Source organism: Argiope bruennichi, chromosome 4 (genome assembly GCF_947563725.1).
Source record: "Argiope bruennichi chromosome 4, qqArgBrue1.1, whole genome shotgun sequence".
NCBI classification, from domain to species: domain Eukaryota; kingdom Metazoa; phylum Arthropoda; class Arachnida; order Araneae; family Araneidae; genus Argiope; species Argiope bruennichi.
In genome coordinates, this window is record NC_079154.1 from 76,230,841 (window position 1) to 76,248,568 (window position 17,728).

Genomic DNA, 17,728 nt, shown 5'->3' on the forward strand with positions numbered 1-17,728 from the left:
GAATATAAGTCAACACGATACATGCAAAATGAAGAGATCTAGATAGATAGGACTCGGTATACAGATTTAAAATCTATAGTTTAGAACCTCTATTTAACCTTTACGTCGTTGCTGTTTTCATCACTTGCATTATAGTTGAGAACTTGTCAAATTTTGACCATATTCAACAACAGGTTGAATGTCGGCTTGTACTTTCAGATAGGTAGGTAGGTAGGTATTTTGAGATTTAGTGGCGCAAGAGCCAAATATGGCTATACTGCGCCAAACAAATGGTAAAAATGTATCTAGTACAATTCAATCATACAATTTAAAATTAAAAATATGATTATATGGAAGACAAATAATGAATAGTAACCGTGGTCTTAAAAATGCAAATTACATAACAGAAATGAAATTTTCCAAAAATGTCAAAAGGTTAAAATATCAATGAAATTTAAAAAGGTAAAAGTGCAACTCTCATGATAAAAAGACAGGTACAATAAACAAGTACGGAAACAAGTGAAAAAAATCATTGTAACCTTTTTAATCGATGTCTCTTCAAGTATTTCTTGTGAATTGGTGTATTTGAAGGTTGACTGTAAAATTTTTTTGGGTCAACCCATTCAACCATACTTTTTTGAAGACTTAGTCTAAAAACAGGTTTGTCCACTGTGGTGGAATCGGTAGAATGTTCCGGAGCAGGTGGTGTTTCATCAATTGTTTCATGAGGATTATATACTCTTGCATTATCCGATTCTATTTCGCTATCAGTGTTTTGATTGGGTTTATCTGTGGACATAGTTTCAAGCATAGAGTTGGCTTCGTCCATTTTATCATCTATTTTGGATTTAATGGTCGAAGAGCTAAAATTAGCAACTGGCATATATTGGGAGACTTCTCGAGGTGAAGTCTTCCAGAATTTAGAACTGGATACATTTTTAGAATTTTGCTTGTGATTTTTACATTTTTTCTTGTATGTAACGGTTTTAAATTCATGAAGGTCCTGTGGCATTTCACTGGAGGGGACATTAGAAGTTTTACATTCATGACCAGTTGGCTGAGAAACAATTTTACTATTTAGAGCAACTGGCAATGACGTTACAACAGTGGATTCGGGAGTATTATCCGTAAGTATGTTGTTTCCATTGTTTTGAGTCAGATCAGTTGCAGATTGTTTTTTGATCACAGAAGAGTAGCTAGAACCAGAAACAGGAGTTTGAGATTTAACAATTTTACGAGCTTCAGAATAAGAAATCTGTTTTTTAATTTTTGTACTAATTATTTCCTTTTCTAACTGCCATGCTGGACAGTTTCGAGAAAATGAACTGTGTGCACCTTTGCAATTAAAGCATTTTTCCGTAGATGTGCATTCCGTACTATTGTGACCTGTTTCCGCACAGCGGGCGCAAGTTAGAGTCCCGCGGCAAGAAGTTCTTGAATGTCCGAACCGTTGGCACTTATAACAACGAAGTGGGTTCGGAATATATGGTAGAACCAACAGACGCATGTACCCTGCCTTAATGTACTCGGGTAATTTGGAAAAATTAAATGTAAGAATCAGATGCTTGGTATTTAGGAGCTGGCCATCCCTCCGTATAGAGATACGCCGTACATGGCTAACCCCTTGTCCTTGCAACTCTTTAGTTATTTCTTCTATGGGTACATTGAACAGCTCCCCGCAAGTAATAACACCTCTGGAGGAGTTCAATGAAGAATGTGGAGAAACAATGACTGGTATATTTTCCAAGGATTTTAATTTCATAATTTGTACAGATTGTTTACGGGATTGTACTTCGACCAGCAAATCGCCAGATCGAAGTTTTTTAATACTTTTAACTTCACCAATATTGCCAGTTATACCTCTTTCAACAAGAAAGGGAGAGACAGAATGGAATGTATCATTAGTAGCAGAGGATCTTTTGATAATGAAAAATGTTGGAAAATTAGGTACTGTTTGAAAGGTAGAAACATTTTGTTGCCCACTGAAGGGAGCAGATTTCCGTTTGCCCATACGATACTGAGGAAATTTCAGGCCCGACGGCACCGCCCACCACGGAGCCCAACAAGGGAAGACAGCCACCGGCTCTGGCCATTCCCAGCCTCGGCGCTTACCTTGGTGCTAGCCGGAACCTATACGCTCGGAGTTACCCCCGGGGACAGTGACCACCCTTAACGCCAAGCCCAAGGAGTAACCCCTTCGCTTGATCCCTAGCAGACTAGCCACTAAGGTGCCTATCTACCAGCCGATTGATGCACAGGGGACCACAGTGCACCACCCGTCTTTCTAGTGGGTTGCCACGCACGGCCAACACGTGGGGTTTTGGCTGTCCATGAGAAGCAAGAAGCAAACAGATCGGCGACAGCTTCTCATGGAGAGCTCCCTCGCCTGCCGTCGAGGAATGGAAGGATCAAGTAAATAGCAGAAGGCGTAGAGGAGAATAAACTTAAAGGGAGTAAAGATCCCTGGGTACCTCGGGATTGGGACACCCGTACTCACCTATAGTAGGTGAGCCCCTGAGGGGTTGTACTTTCAGAAGCATGTAAACACGATAATTCAAAAACACAGTGACTTAAATACATCAAATTTGGTATGGGATTTTGTGATTATAAGTGCAGTTTTGTATCAAATCTTTGTTTCAATCGGGTGAGAAAAAAGCGCCTAAAGTATAGATTACTGTTGTTGTTATTTCTTATGGCACTTACCATGGACAAGCCCGCTGTTACGAAGACAGCGATTGAAACCGGTGTGTGTGTGTGTGGGGGGGGTCTCTTGTTTTTTTAGTAGCACCAATTAGGGCCAAGGGTACGATTTTGCTAATCACGCATCACTCATTCGCTTGCACAATCCCTTTTACAGGAGGCCACATTCACACACCTCACAGATATAACAACGTAAGAACAGCCATGCCCAAACTGGAACTCGAACCCAGGACGTCCAGATCATTGTATAGACGCGTTTCCCCTATGCCAGGGCGCTGGCTGAGATTGCTCTTAATGTCATGGGATTAATGTCAACATGTCAGGGATTAATCTCTTAAAATCTCGCCAAGGATGACGTGAGAGATTCAGTAAAAATGTTAAGTTCATGTTAAAAGTTAATAGTTTGTAATTATTATGCGTCACTGACATGCTAGGCTTTCTCTGGCATGATAAGTTTGTTAGAGAGTATGCGCGAGAGTGGAGATCTTGAGAAGACAACTCCTGCTTATTTTTATTTTGTAACGACTTGGATGTCTATTTTAATTTATAAACCAGTATTATATTTCTGGTAACGAAAGTTTTCATACAAATTACTTAGAAACTCATTAAACCAAAGAAACTTTTCTCCGTATCACCGTTCTCTGTAAAAATAGCAATTTTGAAACAAATTAGGAGACTGAATATCACTTTGTATTTACAAGTCCTCATCATCTTAAATATTCACCAAATACTGAATTCTTCAACCTTATCACGCTATATCTCAATCTATACTTTAATTCAACGACCGTTTCACGCTATATCGCAATCAAATATACAAGCTTTAATGAGTACAAAAATTTCATTTATTTAAGGGGAAGAGGGGGGGGGAGGAATCGATACTTGAATTTTCCGAGTGACTAATCTTACTTTGAAGTAAGGAACTTAACTAAACAAAATTATGCGACTCTCGCAATAATGAGCTTAATCAGGGTTCGTGAAATTGGAAGCTTAAGATAGAATTTCGGATCAATTGCATTTAATTTGGCTTAGAAGATCCACAAATCTTGTGGAATTAAAGTAGGGAAGACAGTTTTGATGGAGGGAGGACTGCAAAGTAAATTTTGGAGTCTTGAATTTCAATAAAGAGAATCAATGAAGCTTAAATTTTATTTCGCAGATTGATTTTCTTAATTGTTTACGTGTTGTGTAGATTTTGTTACCATTTAGCATATAAAATATATTAATGAAAAGTACAGTAATTGGCAAATAATTAAAATTTAAAATTTTAAATTTTTTTTTGTTTAATTTTATTTAAATTTTGTTTGTTTTTTGAGATTTTAAATCGAAAAATCTACCATTTCTTACCATTGAAATGACTACTTTTGAAGATTACGGCAGTTGTCAGTTGAGCTGTCTTTAAAAAGATAAATGAATACTTTAGCTAAAAATATTTTAAAGCACACTTCTCCAATTCTATTATTTATTTAAATTTTCTTCTTTTCAACTTTCATTTATATTCTGTTATTATAAATATTATGCAATCTTGAAATCAGTTATTATAAAATTAAGTACCAGGTGGAGCCACTTATATAGAACTAAATTTTAACTGAATTAATCGATTAATTGCAAATTAAGATTTGAAAATATTAAGAAAGCATAATAACTGAGAATTCATAAGAATACAGAATATCAAATCCCTAAAGCACCAGGGCGTAAATGAAAAATTTATTACATAAATTTTAGCTTAACAAGCATGAACAAATCAATTTAAATAAAAACCAAAATAGAATGAACTGGAAGAATGCTATTTTATATGTTATCTCTTAACTAAAATTGTGTAAGATCACAAAATGTAATAAAATAAAATGAGGTAGAGGAATGAGGATCGATTGCGATTTTAACTAAAATTGTGCAAAGATCACAACATGTAACAAAATAAAATGAGGTAGAGGAATGAGGATCGATTGCGATTTTAACTAAAATTGTGCAAAGATCACAACATGTAACAAAATAAAATGAGGTAGAAGAATGAGGATCGATTGCGATTTTAATTAAAATTGTGCAAAGATCACAAAATGTAATAAAATAAAATGAGGTAGAGGAATGAGGATCGATTGCGATTTTAACTAAAATTGTGCAAAGATCACAAAATGTAATAAAATAAAATGATGTAGAGGAATGAGGATCGATTGCGATTTTAACTAAAATTGTGCAAAGATCCCAACATGTAACAAAATAAAATGAGGTAGAGGAATGGTGATTGATTTCGGTTTACACAAAAATTCTTCATCCCTAGATCCTTAGAATGACATCCGTTCACAAGAAGTCTCTCTATCCATCATTTGAACACGGTAATTCAAAAACAAGATGAGGCAGATGGATGGATTTGAGATTGTTTCATCTTCAAAATTTTAGATTTATGCCCAAATTTAGAACTTATTCTTCAAAGGTGGCTGCTTGTTGGCTTGAATTAACGTATTCGTTTCTTCGTACGCATTCAAAAGCGGTAGCTTTAGAAACAACGTCAGATAAATGAAATGCCATTGCATGTAGTCTGACACTGATATTTGTATCTATTACGTATGAAGTTTTGAAGCCCATTGATCAGAAGAAAGTATTTATCTTTGAAATGTGGTCCATGGGAAATTTCTAATTTTGAAATTTTTTCGCTGTATTAGATTGAATTTAGATTTTTACCTCATTTTGTATTGGTTCATTAGTTTCTCCAAAGCTGATTTGGCAGACTGAAGAAATATTACTTTCTCATTCGACTGAATCATAGAATTTTCTAAATATGTTAGACCAAGTGGGAGTTAGAACCACAACAATTGAAACTCTTTAATTTGAGTTTTTTTATATAATTAAATTGAGATATCTTAAACTAGCTGCCTTTGTCGACCAGTTTGTTCGCCCAGATTATTTACTTATTAGGCTGTTAACTTATTAATATGGGATACATTTAAAAAAAAACATTTAGAAGACATGAGAATCAATTTCCGAAGGCAAGTCATAGCGATTACGGCTAGTCTTAAGATTCATATTCGCGTGCCAACACTGATCAATTTTGAGCGATTTCTAGACAAATATAAAGGTGACAATTTTTGATTGTAACTTTAAAAGCCATTTGTTAGCAGTTCTAGTATAAACTTAGGATTGCAGACTTTTAGAGAGTTATTGGAAGATTGGCACGATTTTGATGTGCTTGGCGGGAAACGTATATTAATTAATCTTAATTCTTACCACGATTATTTATCTGACAACGGTTAAGCTTATTTTTGAGTTTGATTGAACTTTTTGTTTGAAGCCTATTTCTTGATATCTTTTGTATCTTATTTCCTCCAAGTCCACTTTGGTGATATGGCGAACTATCTTCAGAATACTTCTGTAATATAGTGTGTGGTTGTATTAATGAACTAAGCGAAGCGTGGTTGTATATATATATATATATATATATATATATATATATATATATATATATATATATATATATATATATATATATATATATATATATATATATATATATATATATATATATATATATATATATATATATATATATATATATATATATATATATATATATATATATATATATATATATATATATATATATATAATAGCTATTAAATATTCCAAATTCAGTAAAAGAAGAGTAAAATTCAGTAAATATCAGCGGAAGCAACACGCGATTAAAATTATTGAAATTTGAGTTGCAGATACTAGAAAGTTGAGATTTGAAGCTTTTAGAGAATCCAGGAGAAGAGCTATTGATTATCAATAAGCCATTCGGCAGGTTTCGTCTCTCCTGACACATTTCATGATGCAATTACGTTCAGTCTCTTTACTTTTAATTGCATTGAATTTCAGATCAGGATGGAGCACACACAATTCATCATTCCTTACATTCCACCGAACTATCAAAACAGCCAAACCAATCATAATTGGAATTTGCACACGAACTTGACCTCTATTACAAGGTTGCGGATCCACTGCATCTGCTAAAAGGATATTCTGAGCTTATCCTGGAGGATTCGGTGTTTAAAGGACAAACATTATTGACGTCTAGGGGATAAAACTTTCCAGCATATTATCGGAAAACCAGTAAAACCATACCGATTTCCCATTTCTATTTTCGGTTGCGTATCGAATTTTTCGTGCATTATTCGATTCAAGCGCTTTCCAATTGAGATTCTAACTTTTATACGCCGCTTTGGAAACATTTCAAAAATATTGCTCGCTGTAATTGCAGGGCAATAGAGCAATTTTGGAAATAAAGTTTCGGAGCTACTACAAAATAGCTTTCAATGAAATAATATTTCTTTTCCTCCGTGTTCCATTGTAATTATCTGAATACGGAAATTCATTTCAAGTGAAAGTTTTGAACAATATTTGTCTGAGAGTGAATTGAATATTTTTTCTTTATGGTTTATATTATGAGACTTCACCGTTTCTATTGGAAAAGAGCATTAAAAACTAAGACTATCCTCTTTAGTTATGAGATCCACATGCTTGGAGTTCTCTTCTTTATCTCATAAAATCTACAGAAATAAATGTTTTGATATCTTCATTTCTATTTTAAAAAGTTGAATTTTGCAGTTTTAAGAAGTATATCGATAGATGACTGTAGGTTACTGAATTTAGTTATGAAAGAAACAGTTATGTTATCTGATTTTGCAAACTAATGACAGAAAGTTAATTTTTTAAAAATTACAAATTATGACAGAAAAAATTAAGATATAAAAATGTTGCAAGATATAATCATGATTGTAATACCTATTTTATATTCAGTTATTTTAGAATAAGTTTTTAACCCGTAACATGGAGTCAAAAGGACTCTATTGTTATTTTTCCTTTTTTTTGTCTTTTTAGCATTGGAATTTATTTTGGAAACACAATACATTCTGAAAATCAAGTAGTTACTAAAAAATATGAGAAATATTAATATTTAAAATGTTAAATATTATAACATTAAATGCTGGAAAGATGTTAAAAGAAAAACCTAAACAATCTTATAATGAGTATTTTCTTCATTTAGTTATTACGGAATTACACTAATGTTAATAACTGTTAGAATTTAACAAATAAAAATAAAGAATACAATATTCTAAAATATTATTCTAAGAATATTTCTTTATTCTATTTGCATTATTCAAAGTCAATGACTCCATAAATAGCAACAAAGCTTTGAAGAATAATAATTCGGCTATACGCACGTGTTCATATTCAGACTTTTGCCAACATACTGTGGTAAGAATTACTTGAAGGTACTGAGGAGATGATTGTATTCATGGACAAAATACCACGTGATATTAAAAGCTAATAAACAATGCGAAATCATCTTGACACCCGTCTCTAGTTATGAAAGTCTCATGATTGGAAGATTAGTCAGTAGTTGAATTCCACTTTGATATATATAAAAACAGGCGGGGGTAATAACTGCTGTGAATTCTAATAAATTCTCTTGCATTATACCAACTGTATGGAAATTCTAAACATTCAAAATTAACACCTGAATGATCTTTGTAACTTTTTTTTATCCCGTTCATATCAAGAAATAATGATTATGTTCCATGTCAATTAATTCCTAATTGTTGTATTATTAACGAAAGCTGCTGAAAATTATATGTATTCACATTCGTACATTTAAGAAGCTTTGGGCCTTTTTGCTTCTTTCTGCTTAATATGAGCTTATTGCAGCTCATTTATTTTCTATAAAATTAGAAATATAATGCAGAAGACGGGAAAGGATAACATTTAACCATTCAATTTGCAATAATTTAATCAAACAAATTTCAATACGCGAATTGGGATTTCCTCATAAAAGCATGGAAAAAAATGTGTGAATTTGTGAATTATGTATGTTTTATAAGTTATCAATCAAAGAAAAAAGACTTTGTTTATAGAAGAAATATTTCCATTTCATTTGGAATATAAAGGATACAGGTATGAAAAACCAGATTACATCAAATTAAAAATAGGTATTTATACCAATGATTATTCTACTAGTTTTTCTAAAAGTAATAGAGAATCTTATTTTTAAACATCTAAACGAAAGATTGAAAATAATAGCACAGTAATTAAATCTAATTGTTAAAACGAAAAAAAAAGTTAAAATCTTCGATACTACGAAGTTAAAAATAGGCTTAAAATTTGCAGTTTGCACGTTTGACTTTGAAGTCAGGAGAAGAACTAGTCTAAAAATGATTTACCAAACAAATCCATTAAAAGTTAAAAATTCTAAGATAATGGCTATTTTAAACTATTTAATATAAACGATAAAAAATAATTTAAAAAAGTGTTTAAAAGAGAAATTATTGCATATTAAAACATGTGTATGCGTCTAAAGTGTATAAAAACGAAATCGAACATATTACTTAATATAGACAAGAAAGAAATTGGTTTGAATTTTTCGGAATAGTAAAATATTTCTTTGCTACAAATCTTTATATACATACAAAGATGAATGTTTGTTTATACAAATCCATAATTTTTTATTAATACAGATAAAATGTAATAAAAACCAAAGAGTTGATTAAAATATAAATTGAGAAAAAAATTAAGCAAGTTTTCCGTGTTTTTCATCGATTTCATCCGAAAACATTATTTTACAAAAACGATTTTTACAGTGTCTTAAAATTCAAAAAAAATTATCTTTTCAATGAACTTTATTTCCTATGATTGTTACAATTTTCCAAGAATTTTATATAAAATTTTAAAATTTAATTTTTTAATCAAATCTTTAACAATGCTTGTTTTATTGTTATGATGAAAGCCGAACCCATTTCATTGTTTCAATAAACCGTTCAAAATAAAGATAAAAAAATTGGTTTATTTGGTTTATTTGGATATTAACGACAGCACAGGCCGGTGTCTGGCATAGAGGCAGCGCGTCTTCCCCGTGATGCGGGCGTCACGGGTTCGAGTCCTGGTTCGGGTATGGTTTTTCTTTACCTTATGTTCGATCTGTGAGGTGTGTAAAAGTGTCCCCTTGTAAAAAGGAGTTATACAGGCGAATGTGTGAGTATCATCCACATTGTGAGCTAAAAGTAGACTTCTGCTCTCAGGTACTCAGAAACTACTGCAAACATTTTCCGTTATAACGAGGACAAGACATCATCATCAATTCCGGTATATATTTTTATTACAAAATCTATACACTTTTTAATTTGCGGGAGATAATTTCTAGTAGACTTATTTCATTAAATTCATATTTTTAAATCTTTTCAAACAGTAAGGCTAAATTTTAAATGTATTCCATATCAATAGATCAACAACCATAACATAACTCCAGTATTCCTGGAGAATAAAGTGGTTGGCATAAGCAGCAAGTCTTAAATAATTCAAAATATTAACACTTTCACAAATTTTTGCAAGATAAAAAAAAAGACAATATGTGAAAATGTGAAAATTATATTATTGAAGGCAGTTTTATTTGGTGTTTATAAACTGAAGCGTATTGTGTCCTAGTAGAGAGACAGGACATAGAAGCTTTACAGATTGTGATAATATTTATTGAGAATTTGCGTGACTGTTATATGATTTCACAGATCCAACTAAAATAATGTTATAAAGAATCATTCGGAAAACATTAAATTCATACTCTCGGAAACAATTAAAACATTAATTTATGTCTAGATCAAGAATAAAATTCAATATTACTTCTGTTTAAAAAATAATTAATCACACGAATATAAATAAACACACAAATCTCAAAACAATTTCATAGTAAAAATAAAACCACGGTTATTAAAAATGATTAAAATTTATTTATATTTTGATGCGTCATTTCACTCAATTATTTTACTGTTTTTTGTACTACATTTAAAAATATAATACTTTTTGGTATGACATATTTCGTTTGGGGGGGGGGTTGAAGAAGAGGTTTAATTTTGTATACTACTGCTTTTAATTTTTTTTATGTTGATAGTTGAATTTCAGAATGATCAACATAATATTAGTATGTGAACGATGACAACTTAATACTTCAAATATTACATTAAAATCCGATATTTAAAGGTATTATAAATTATAATCTTGAATGTATATAATTATCGTAAAATATATAGCTGCTTTGTAAATAATCCCTAAACTATTATCCATAGGATTTTAATATAATTTTTCTTCATTCTTTCAAACAAATTCTTTCAGTTCTCAATTGATCTATGCTATCTAATAGTTTTCATTTTCAGTTTTAATATCTTAATAAAAGTTTTTTATTTAAAAAAAATTCGTGAAAGATAACGAATCTATAATGTATGAGTTCTGGATTTTAAAAATTGAAAAGTCCGGAATTCAAATTATTTTCGAACCACAAACATCTTCATAGTCCACTTTTCTAATCTAAATTAAACCATTTCCTCTTTTTCATACAACAGATTATTTAAGATACGATAATTAATGCTGCAAAAATGGATCATTACATTTTTTTCTGTGAAATGTTTCTTAAACATCGATATCCCCAAACGGTATTTAGGATAAAGACTGAAGAGGAAATAAATATAACAACAATAAAAAATCACATATTCAAAAATTCATTGAATATTCTGCAATAAGGGACTCCCGAATGTTTAATAACGTCCAATTTATTTTCAAATTCTAAAATGAGCGACGTTTTTTAAAACGCAAACCATATGGCAAGGGAAATATTCAAAGCGCTGGAAAATATTTATGAAACTGGATATTTCCCTAGTGCTCTGACACATTTCTTTGATTTTTTTTCTTATTTTTTTTTGTTTCAATCCTAGAATCCTATTTTGTTTCAATCCTAGAGAAATTTGACAGTCAAGTTACTTTTGAGAATATTAAGATGTAAATATTATCTCTTCCTTTGCAGATCCCAAAGGAATTTTCACCATCCGAAATTTTTCTTTTGGCAGAATTAACATTTCGGTATAAAATGCTTTGGATTATTTAATTAATCTAAAACTACGGAGCTTATTAGTCTAAAGGCATTTGAATCTAAACTAAGGAGCTTATTAATCTAAAGGCATTTGAATCTATTTAATGCAACTATTCTCATTTGCTACATTTTTTTAATACAGCCTTTTTAATTTTCACAATATTGAAGTGAATCGCAAATTGTGTTGTACTTTTATTTGATTTCTGTTTAAATGAAAATTAAAATATTCAACTGAGTTGAAATGATGCCCAGATTAATTTCATTCGATTGTCATATTTTATAATAATGTTTAAATTCTTTTATTTACTAATATAAGTAATTTTAATAATTTTTTTAATACTTATTATTATTTACTTTTTAGTATTTTTTTAGATCTATAAGAACTGTTTCAAAAAATGCTATATTTACTATTTGATATCTTTTCGTCTTTAATGTATTCAATAATTCATTATTATGAACATTATAGAACCTTGCAATTAATATTTCCTGAAATGTTTTGTAAGATATTCACTCTTATGGAACCAATTTCCACTGAAATTAATAGATTATCTTATAATAATGTTATGAAAATACTAAAATATCGCATTGTCATTGGGACAAAACTTCAAAGTTCTAGAAAATCAGAAAATGAATAAAAAAAATCAATAACAAAAATCCTGCCTTTACAAACATTAAACAATTCACACTAACTAAAGGCACCTCTTCATTTCAAGAATCACAATTCATTCAGTTTTAATTGCTACATGGACCGACTCGTCCTTAAATACACGGGGATTCTCAAACGTCAACATCGCTATTCCCCAGACAGCAGAAACTTGGAAAAGTTTCCCATCAAGCACTTTTCCGCTGCTCTAATGAAGAGGGTACTCCCTCACTTAACACGGCCGTCGAGCCCAGTTAATTGACTACGATTTGCACTTAAACCCTTCGCGACACTCTGAAATAGAGAAATGGTCGACCCATTTCTCAGCTGTATACACAAGTAGTACAAATCGGAGTAGGAAACTGGTCCAATTACCACACCTCTTTGATGTACCCTCCCAAAAGGATATCGAGACCTTAGGAAGTCTTGAAAGGGTGACAAACGAAGTAATAGAAACTATTTAGGACACGGCAGAAGCTTTTATACTGTCAACATACTTGAGTTTAAAGGACAAATATCATGGTGAAATATTGCAATGTATAGTAGCAAAATGGATGGCTTTAATACTATAAAAATATATGAAGAAAAGCTGTGAGCAGATGATGTCACATTAACCATTTTCAACCATTCATTTTTTTAAATAACATCTTGCTGAATGCTGTTTCAGAATAAAATAGCAAATAGACGAGGTTAGGGATTGAACATGTTACTGTCGTGCGAAGAATCTGTGATTCACAACATTCTCTAATTAGATGAATATAATTAAAAGATAGCAAAGAAGAGGGTAGATTTGAAAGAAAGCAATTAAATAGATGATTCGAATCATAGGTGTGTTAAGTTTTGAGAAGAAACATATTTAAGGTAGAATGGGGAAAATTATTGCTTCTGTAGTACAGAAAAACCTAATTTAAAATAGAATATAGCGGATTGGTATGAGCAAGGATAGAACCTGGGTCATTGTGGTTCGCAGCCGAGTAACAAGACCACAAGACAAAAGCAATTGCCCGTATTTTGTATCTGTTATCTGGCTTATAAGCTTTTCACCACAGTACTTTCCCGCCAGTGAGTCAGAGGTGAGACGAACAATATGGCTGTTGACTGGTGATGTATTTATTAGCTGTTGAGTCTAATGCAGCCCATTAACATGACCACAATACAAAAGCGATTGCTCGGGTAGCGCAGCTGTTAACTGGCTTTCACCACAGACTCTCCCTCCAGTGAGTCGAACGATATGGCTGTTGAGTGGTGATGTATTAGCTGTTGATTCTAATGTGCCTGTACCCATTTGAGTAGCGCCAAGCGTTATGGCGAGTGTGTGTGGGTGAGTGGATGCTGTTGCTGCGTCAAGTGAGTCTGACGACTTTGGGTTACTGTGGGGAGATGGTGCCACAACAGCTGTACGAAGGTTGAAGGTATCATGTCCGGGTCACCAATGCAGCGGATTGGTATGAGCGAGGATAGAACCTGGGACCTTGTGGTTCGCAGCCGAGTAACAAGACCACAAGACAAAAGCAATTACCAGTGTTTCGTATCTGGTTTATAAACTTTTCACCACAAGAATCATCTGCAGTTATCTAACTGTGAAATTAAAAAAAAAGATATGTTGGCAATTTATAAATAAAGCATGTTTAAAGTTACTATACTAGTTTTATGTAGTTTGATAAAAAGGTTGCAATGCCCATAAAAAATTTAAGGTATCTCAGAGTGTTAAATACAAATGTGGTGCAAAATGAATACCAAAACTTCACTTCCCACAAATTATCAAATCGATTGAGACATTTATCAAACCTCAGTACCAAACTGTTTATCCCAGTCTAGTAAAAAATTTCCTAACCAGGCACGGCTCATTTAGCCATTCTGGTTAGTTATTTTGACGGCATTAATTAAAGAGAATCTTGTTCTTGACAAAAATTGGATCATTGTATAGAGATGAATAATCATTTCAAGGAATGAATCATCTCTTGCTCTTGAAACTTTGAATCAAATCTTTAGAACATTGAATAATGAGGGATTTGCTACGCATTTTGCAATTTGATTCGAAACAGCGACTGTATTTCATCACATGTTGTTTCTTCATATTTTATTCAGTATAAACTCGACAGATTTGACAATGAATTTTGCATGTGAATAGTTTCTTAATTTATTAGAAACCTATTTTCCATCGAAGTTCGATAGGAGACCAGTATTCAATATGTCTTGACATTCCAGTTGTTATAATCCGTTCGATGAATTTTATCAGTGCTTCTCTGGAACATTTACCGCCATCTGCTGCTCTTCTGACGCGAAAACAATGAAGGAAGTTATTAAATAATTATAATAATGGTTTGTTTGCCTTTTTTTAGGTAGATTCCTATAAGAAGACTACCTATTGCAATGGTTCTCATGACACGACTTAAAGAAAATTTCTGTAGATCTTTACCGATCATGGTTTCTAGAAACCAAAACGAACCTACGTTCAAAAGTCTTTATTTTTGCTTGAAATTATATTTATGAAACAATAACTAAGATGAAAATGAATTTACCTTTGCCTTCTAGTTTGCCGAGAGGATTTTTTTAAGTAATGGGAAATATTGTCTACTGCGTAGTCAGTTAAAGTAGATGTTGTTTTGTTGTTACTTATGGCCCTTTGCAAGCCCGCTGACATTTTTGACATATTAAGTCTCTTGTTTTTCAGCAGCTGCGAAAAGAGGCATTGACTCGTATTTCTAATAAGCTGCACACTTTCATTTCAAATATAATGAAACACCATTTAATAGCTCGGTATATTGAATTGACTATATTTTAATAAAAATCGGGGAAATTTAGTTTTTGTTTTTGTAGAAAGTGTTATTCAACACTTATTAAAATGTTTTTTTTAACGAATAACTCCTTTAAAAACAATAATAATATAATAACTTTTAGATTTAACAGTTTTGTGGATCATCAGAATTATCATTTGAGGATCATCAGAATTAAGGGAATAATGTTTTAGATTTTTCCTTCACCATAGTAAGTAGATTTTATTAAATATTTTTATTAAATATCTTAAATTTACATAATACACCACGATTCTAATTGCAATGTACTTTATAAAAATATTTTTCATAAGACAATTCCCTTTTTAACAATTGCCAATTTTACAGACATTCTTTCGGTCCAATTTGTCCGTTAAAAGAAGGTTACCTTTAACGTTCTCAGGGTCTTATTTCAAACGCGAAATACCTAATTTTCATTTTTTCTATTCTTTTCAAAAGATGTTTATAAAAGTTTTCATTTTTATTGAAAGATACATTCCTTACATCGATCTAATTCTGTTTTAATTTCAGTAATGGACTTGGAGATTGATATAACAAATTCAAAAAAGAAAAACCACTTGTGAATTAAAATCTGCTTCACAGATTCCGTTTCCATTTGCATTATTTGATTTGTGATCTCCTTTCATACTGCAAAAGTTGTTCAAACATGAAATAGGTTTTTCACTGTTTATTCTACTTTTATTTGTATAAAATATTATCTTAGCAAGAACGATACAGCTTATTTCAATGACCATATTCAGTAAAAATAATCTTCTAGGAAACCTATTCATGGAATTTTGTTAGTGGGATTCCCTGGATACAAAACCTAATATTTTGAAATGAATCGGAAGTATATCCCAGTCTTTGTTATTTCCCAACTAAATGCAAATAGTGAAATTGAATCAAAATACATACATTTGTTCGTATGAATATATAATGCTCTTGTTATATTTATTTATCATTTCATTTTAGAGTTCAGATGTTGAATTCATAATAAGATTTTCAAATAATACGTGGAAGCTTTTAGAATTTTTTTATTGTTTAAAAAGGTTTGGGGATTTTAAAAGCAACAACAAAGTAATAATAATAATAAAAAATATTTTTATCCGAAATGCGGATGAATTCTTGGAATAATTTTCATCAAATGCATTTCATTTTTATTATTAAAAATAACATTAACGCTGTATTGTCATCTTTAATGCAGGGAGCGTTTAAAGTGAAGGTGTTTTAAATAAATATGAACAAAAAAAATCATATTTTATTAAAAGGATATCCACACGAATTTCGAAAATTTTCAGAAAATATAATCTATGGTTAAAAAAAGAAATAATTTATGAGAATTTCAGAAATTCTGATTATTTTTTTTAAACATAAACATTTATATTTATTGTATCGGTTTTTGTAATGATAAAATATCATCCATGCATGGATTTAATACATGGATTTGAAGTACATGGATTTAAGGTAACATTGAATTAAAATAAACTGTTTAACTCTTTAAAAAAACGAATGAATTAGAAATGTTTGCACACAGAGCAAACATATTTGTACATATTTGAAAAGAATATGCATTATTTAGAGCTGTAATTAACAGAAACTTTGCCAGCTGTGCTCTTAAAACAGTTAGAGAATAAGTAATAATCGAGGTTAGTCATATTTTCGAGGCAAACTTGCACATTACTCAGAGCTTTATACGACAAAAATTACATAAGAAGGTGCAATATGTATATATAAAACGCTAATATTCGTTGTGCAGAAATCGTTCTTATTACTTATCGTCGACTTATTATATCGATAAACTTCATTGAACGTTTGAACACACACGCACTAAATTTATGTCGATTGCTATCACATTATTAAAAAATCACCACGCAAGAATAATTTTGGACAATTTTTCCTTTTATTCTGGCCATCATTGCTTAGCAGCACGCTGCCTTGCTACCGCACACACACTCGCTCACGATACACTGAAGTGTTTTTTCCTTTGCCGCAAGAGGGCAGCACAAGTGACAGGTCGGAACAACGTTTTTACAGCAATAGTGAATCCAACTTTTAGTTAGCTAATTAATGAAGTGGCAAAATATAATTAGAAATGTGCTGGAGATATTCGTTGTCCCAGTATATAGTACATTCAATCAGATGAAGAAAAGAAATCAAGAAATATATTTCAAATAATAAAAATTCTCCAATATTTATTCGTCTCCAAATGGGTAATTTCAAGACTCATCTACGAAAATTGATGTTCATGTCTTTAAGAACATATATCTTTTAGAAGAATTTTTACTCGTGCTTTTACTTTCTAATATATAAACTTTTTAATTTGCAATAAGCTGATTCGATTGAATTTATGTTTCCCAATCGTAACCAAATTACAAGCTGAAATGTCTTTTTAATGCATTCCATGTTATTTAACAGCCTACAAAAAATATTAGTCGTTAAAGACGGCTAGTTTAAAGAATATATCATTTGCATTTTGAATTATGTTTGTATTCGACAATTATTTCTTTTCCTTTTACAAATTCTAATACAACAATTATCCATCATTTTGCTTATATACCTAAAATTCTGAATTCTCTTTCAAATTTTTTTTGAATTAAAACAATGAATATTTTATCAAGGCAGAAATATATATATTTCTTTCGCATTTGCATTTCCATCTGATTTAATTTCATTAATGACCTGTGGGACTGACATAACAGACCGTAAAAAGAACATCACCAGTGAATTAGTTTCTGTTACATAGGTTCCGCC

The 17,728-nt window shown here is 31.3% G+C and overlaps 1 protein-coding gene across 1 annotated transcript; it reads right to left on the reverse strand.

Moving 5' to 3' along the window:
* Nucleotides 1–508: 508 nt before the first annotated feature.
* Nucleotides 509–1,990, reverse strand: LOC129966353 (uncharacterized). Its single transcript, XM_056080775.1, has 2 exons — nucleotides 943–1,990; nucleotides 509–816 (listed from the first exon to the last, which is right to left on the reverse strand). Exons 1-2 carry the CDS (start codon nucleotides 1,988–1,990, stop codon nucleotides 509–511), a joined length of 1,356 nt encoding a protein of 451 aa, XP_055936750.1.
* Nucleotides 1,991–17,728: the final 15,738 nt, after the last annotated feature.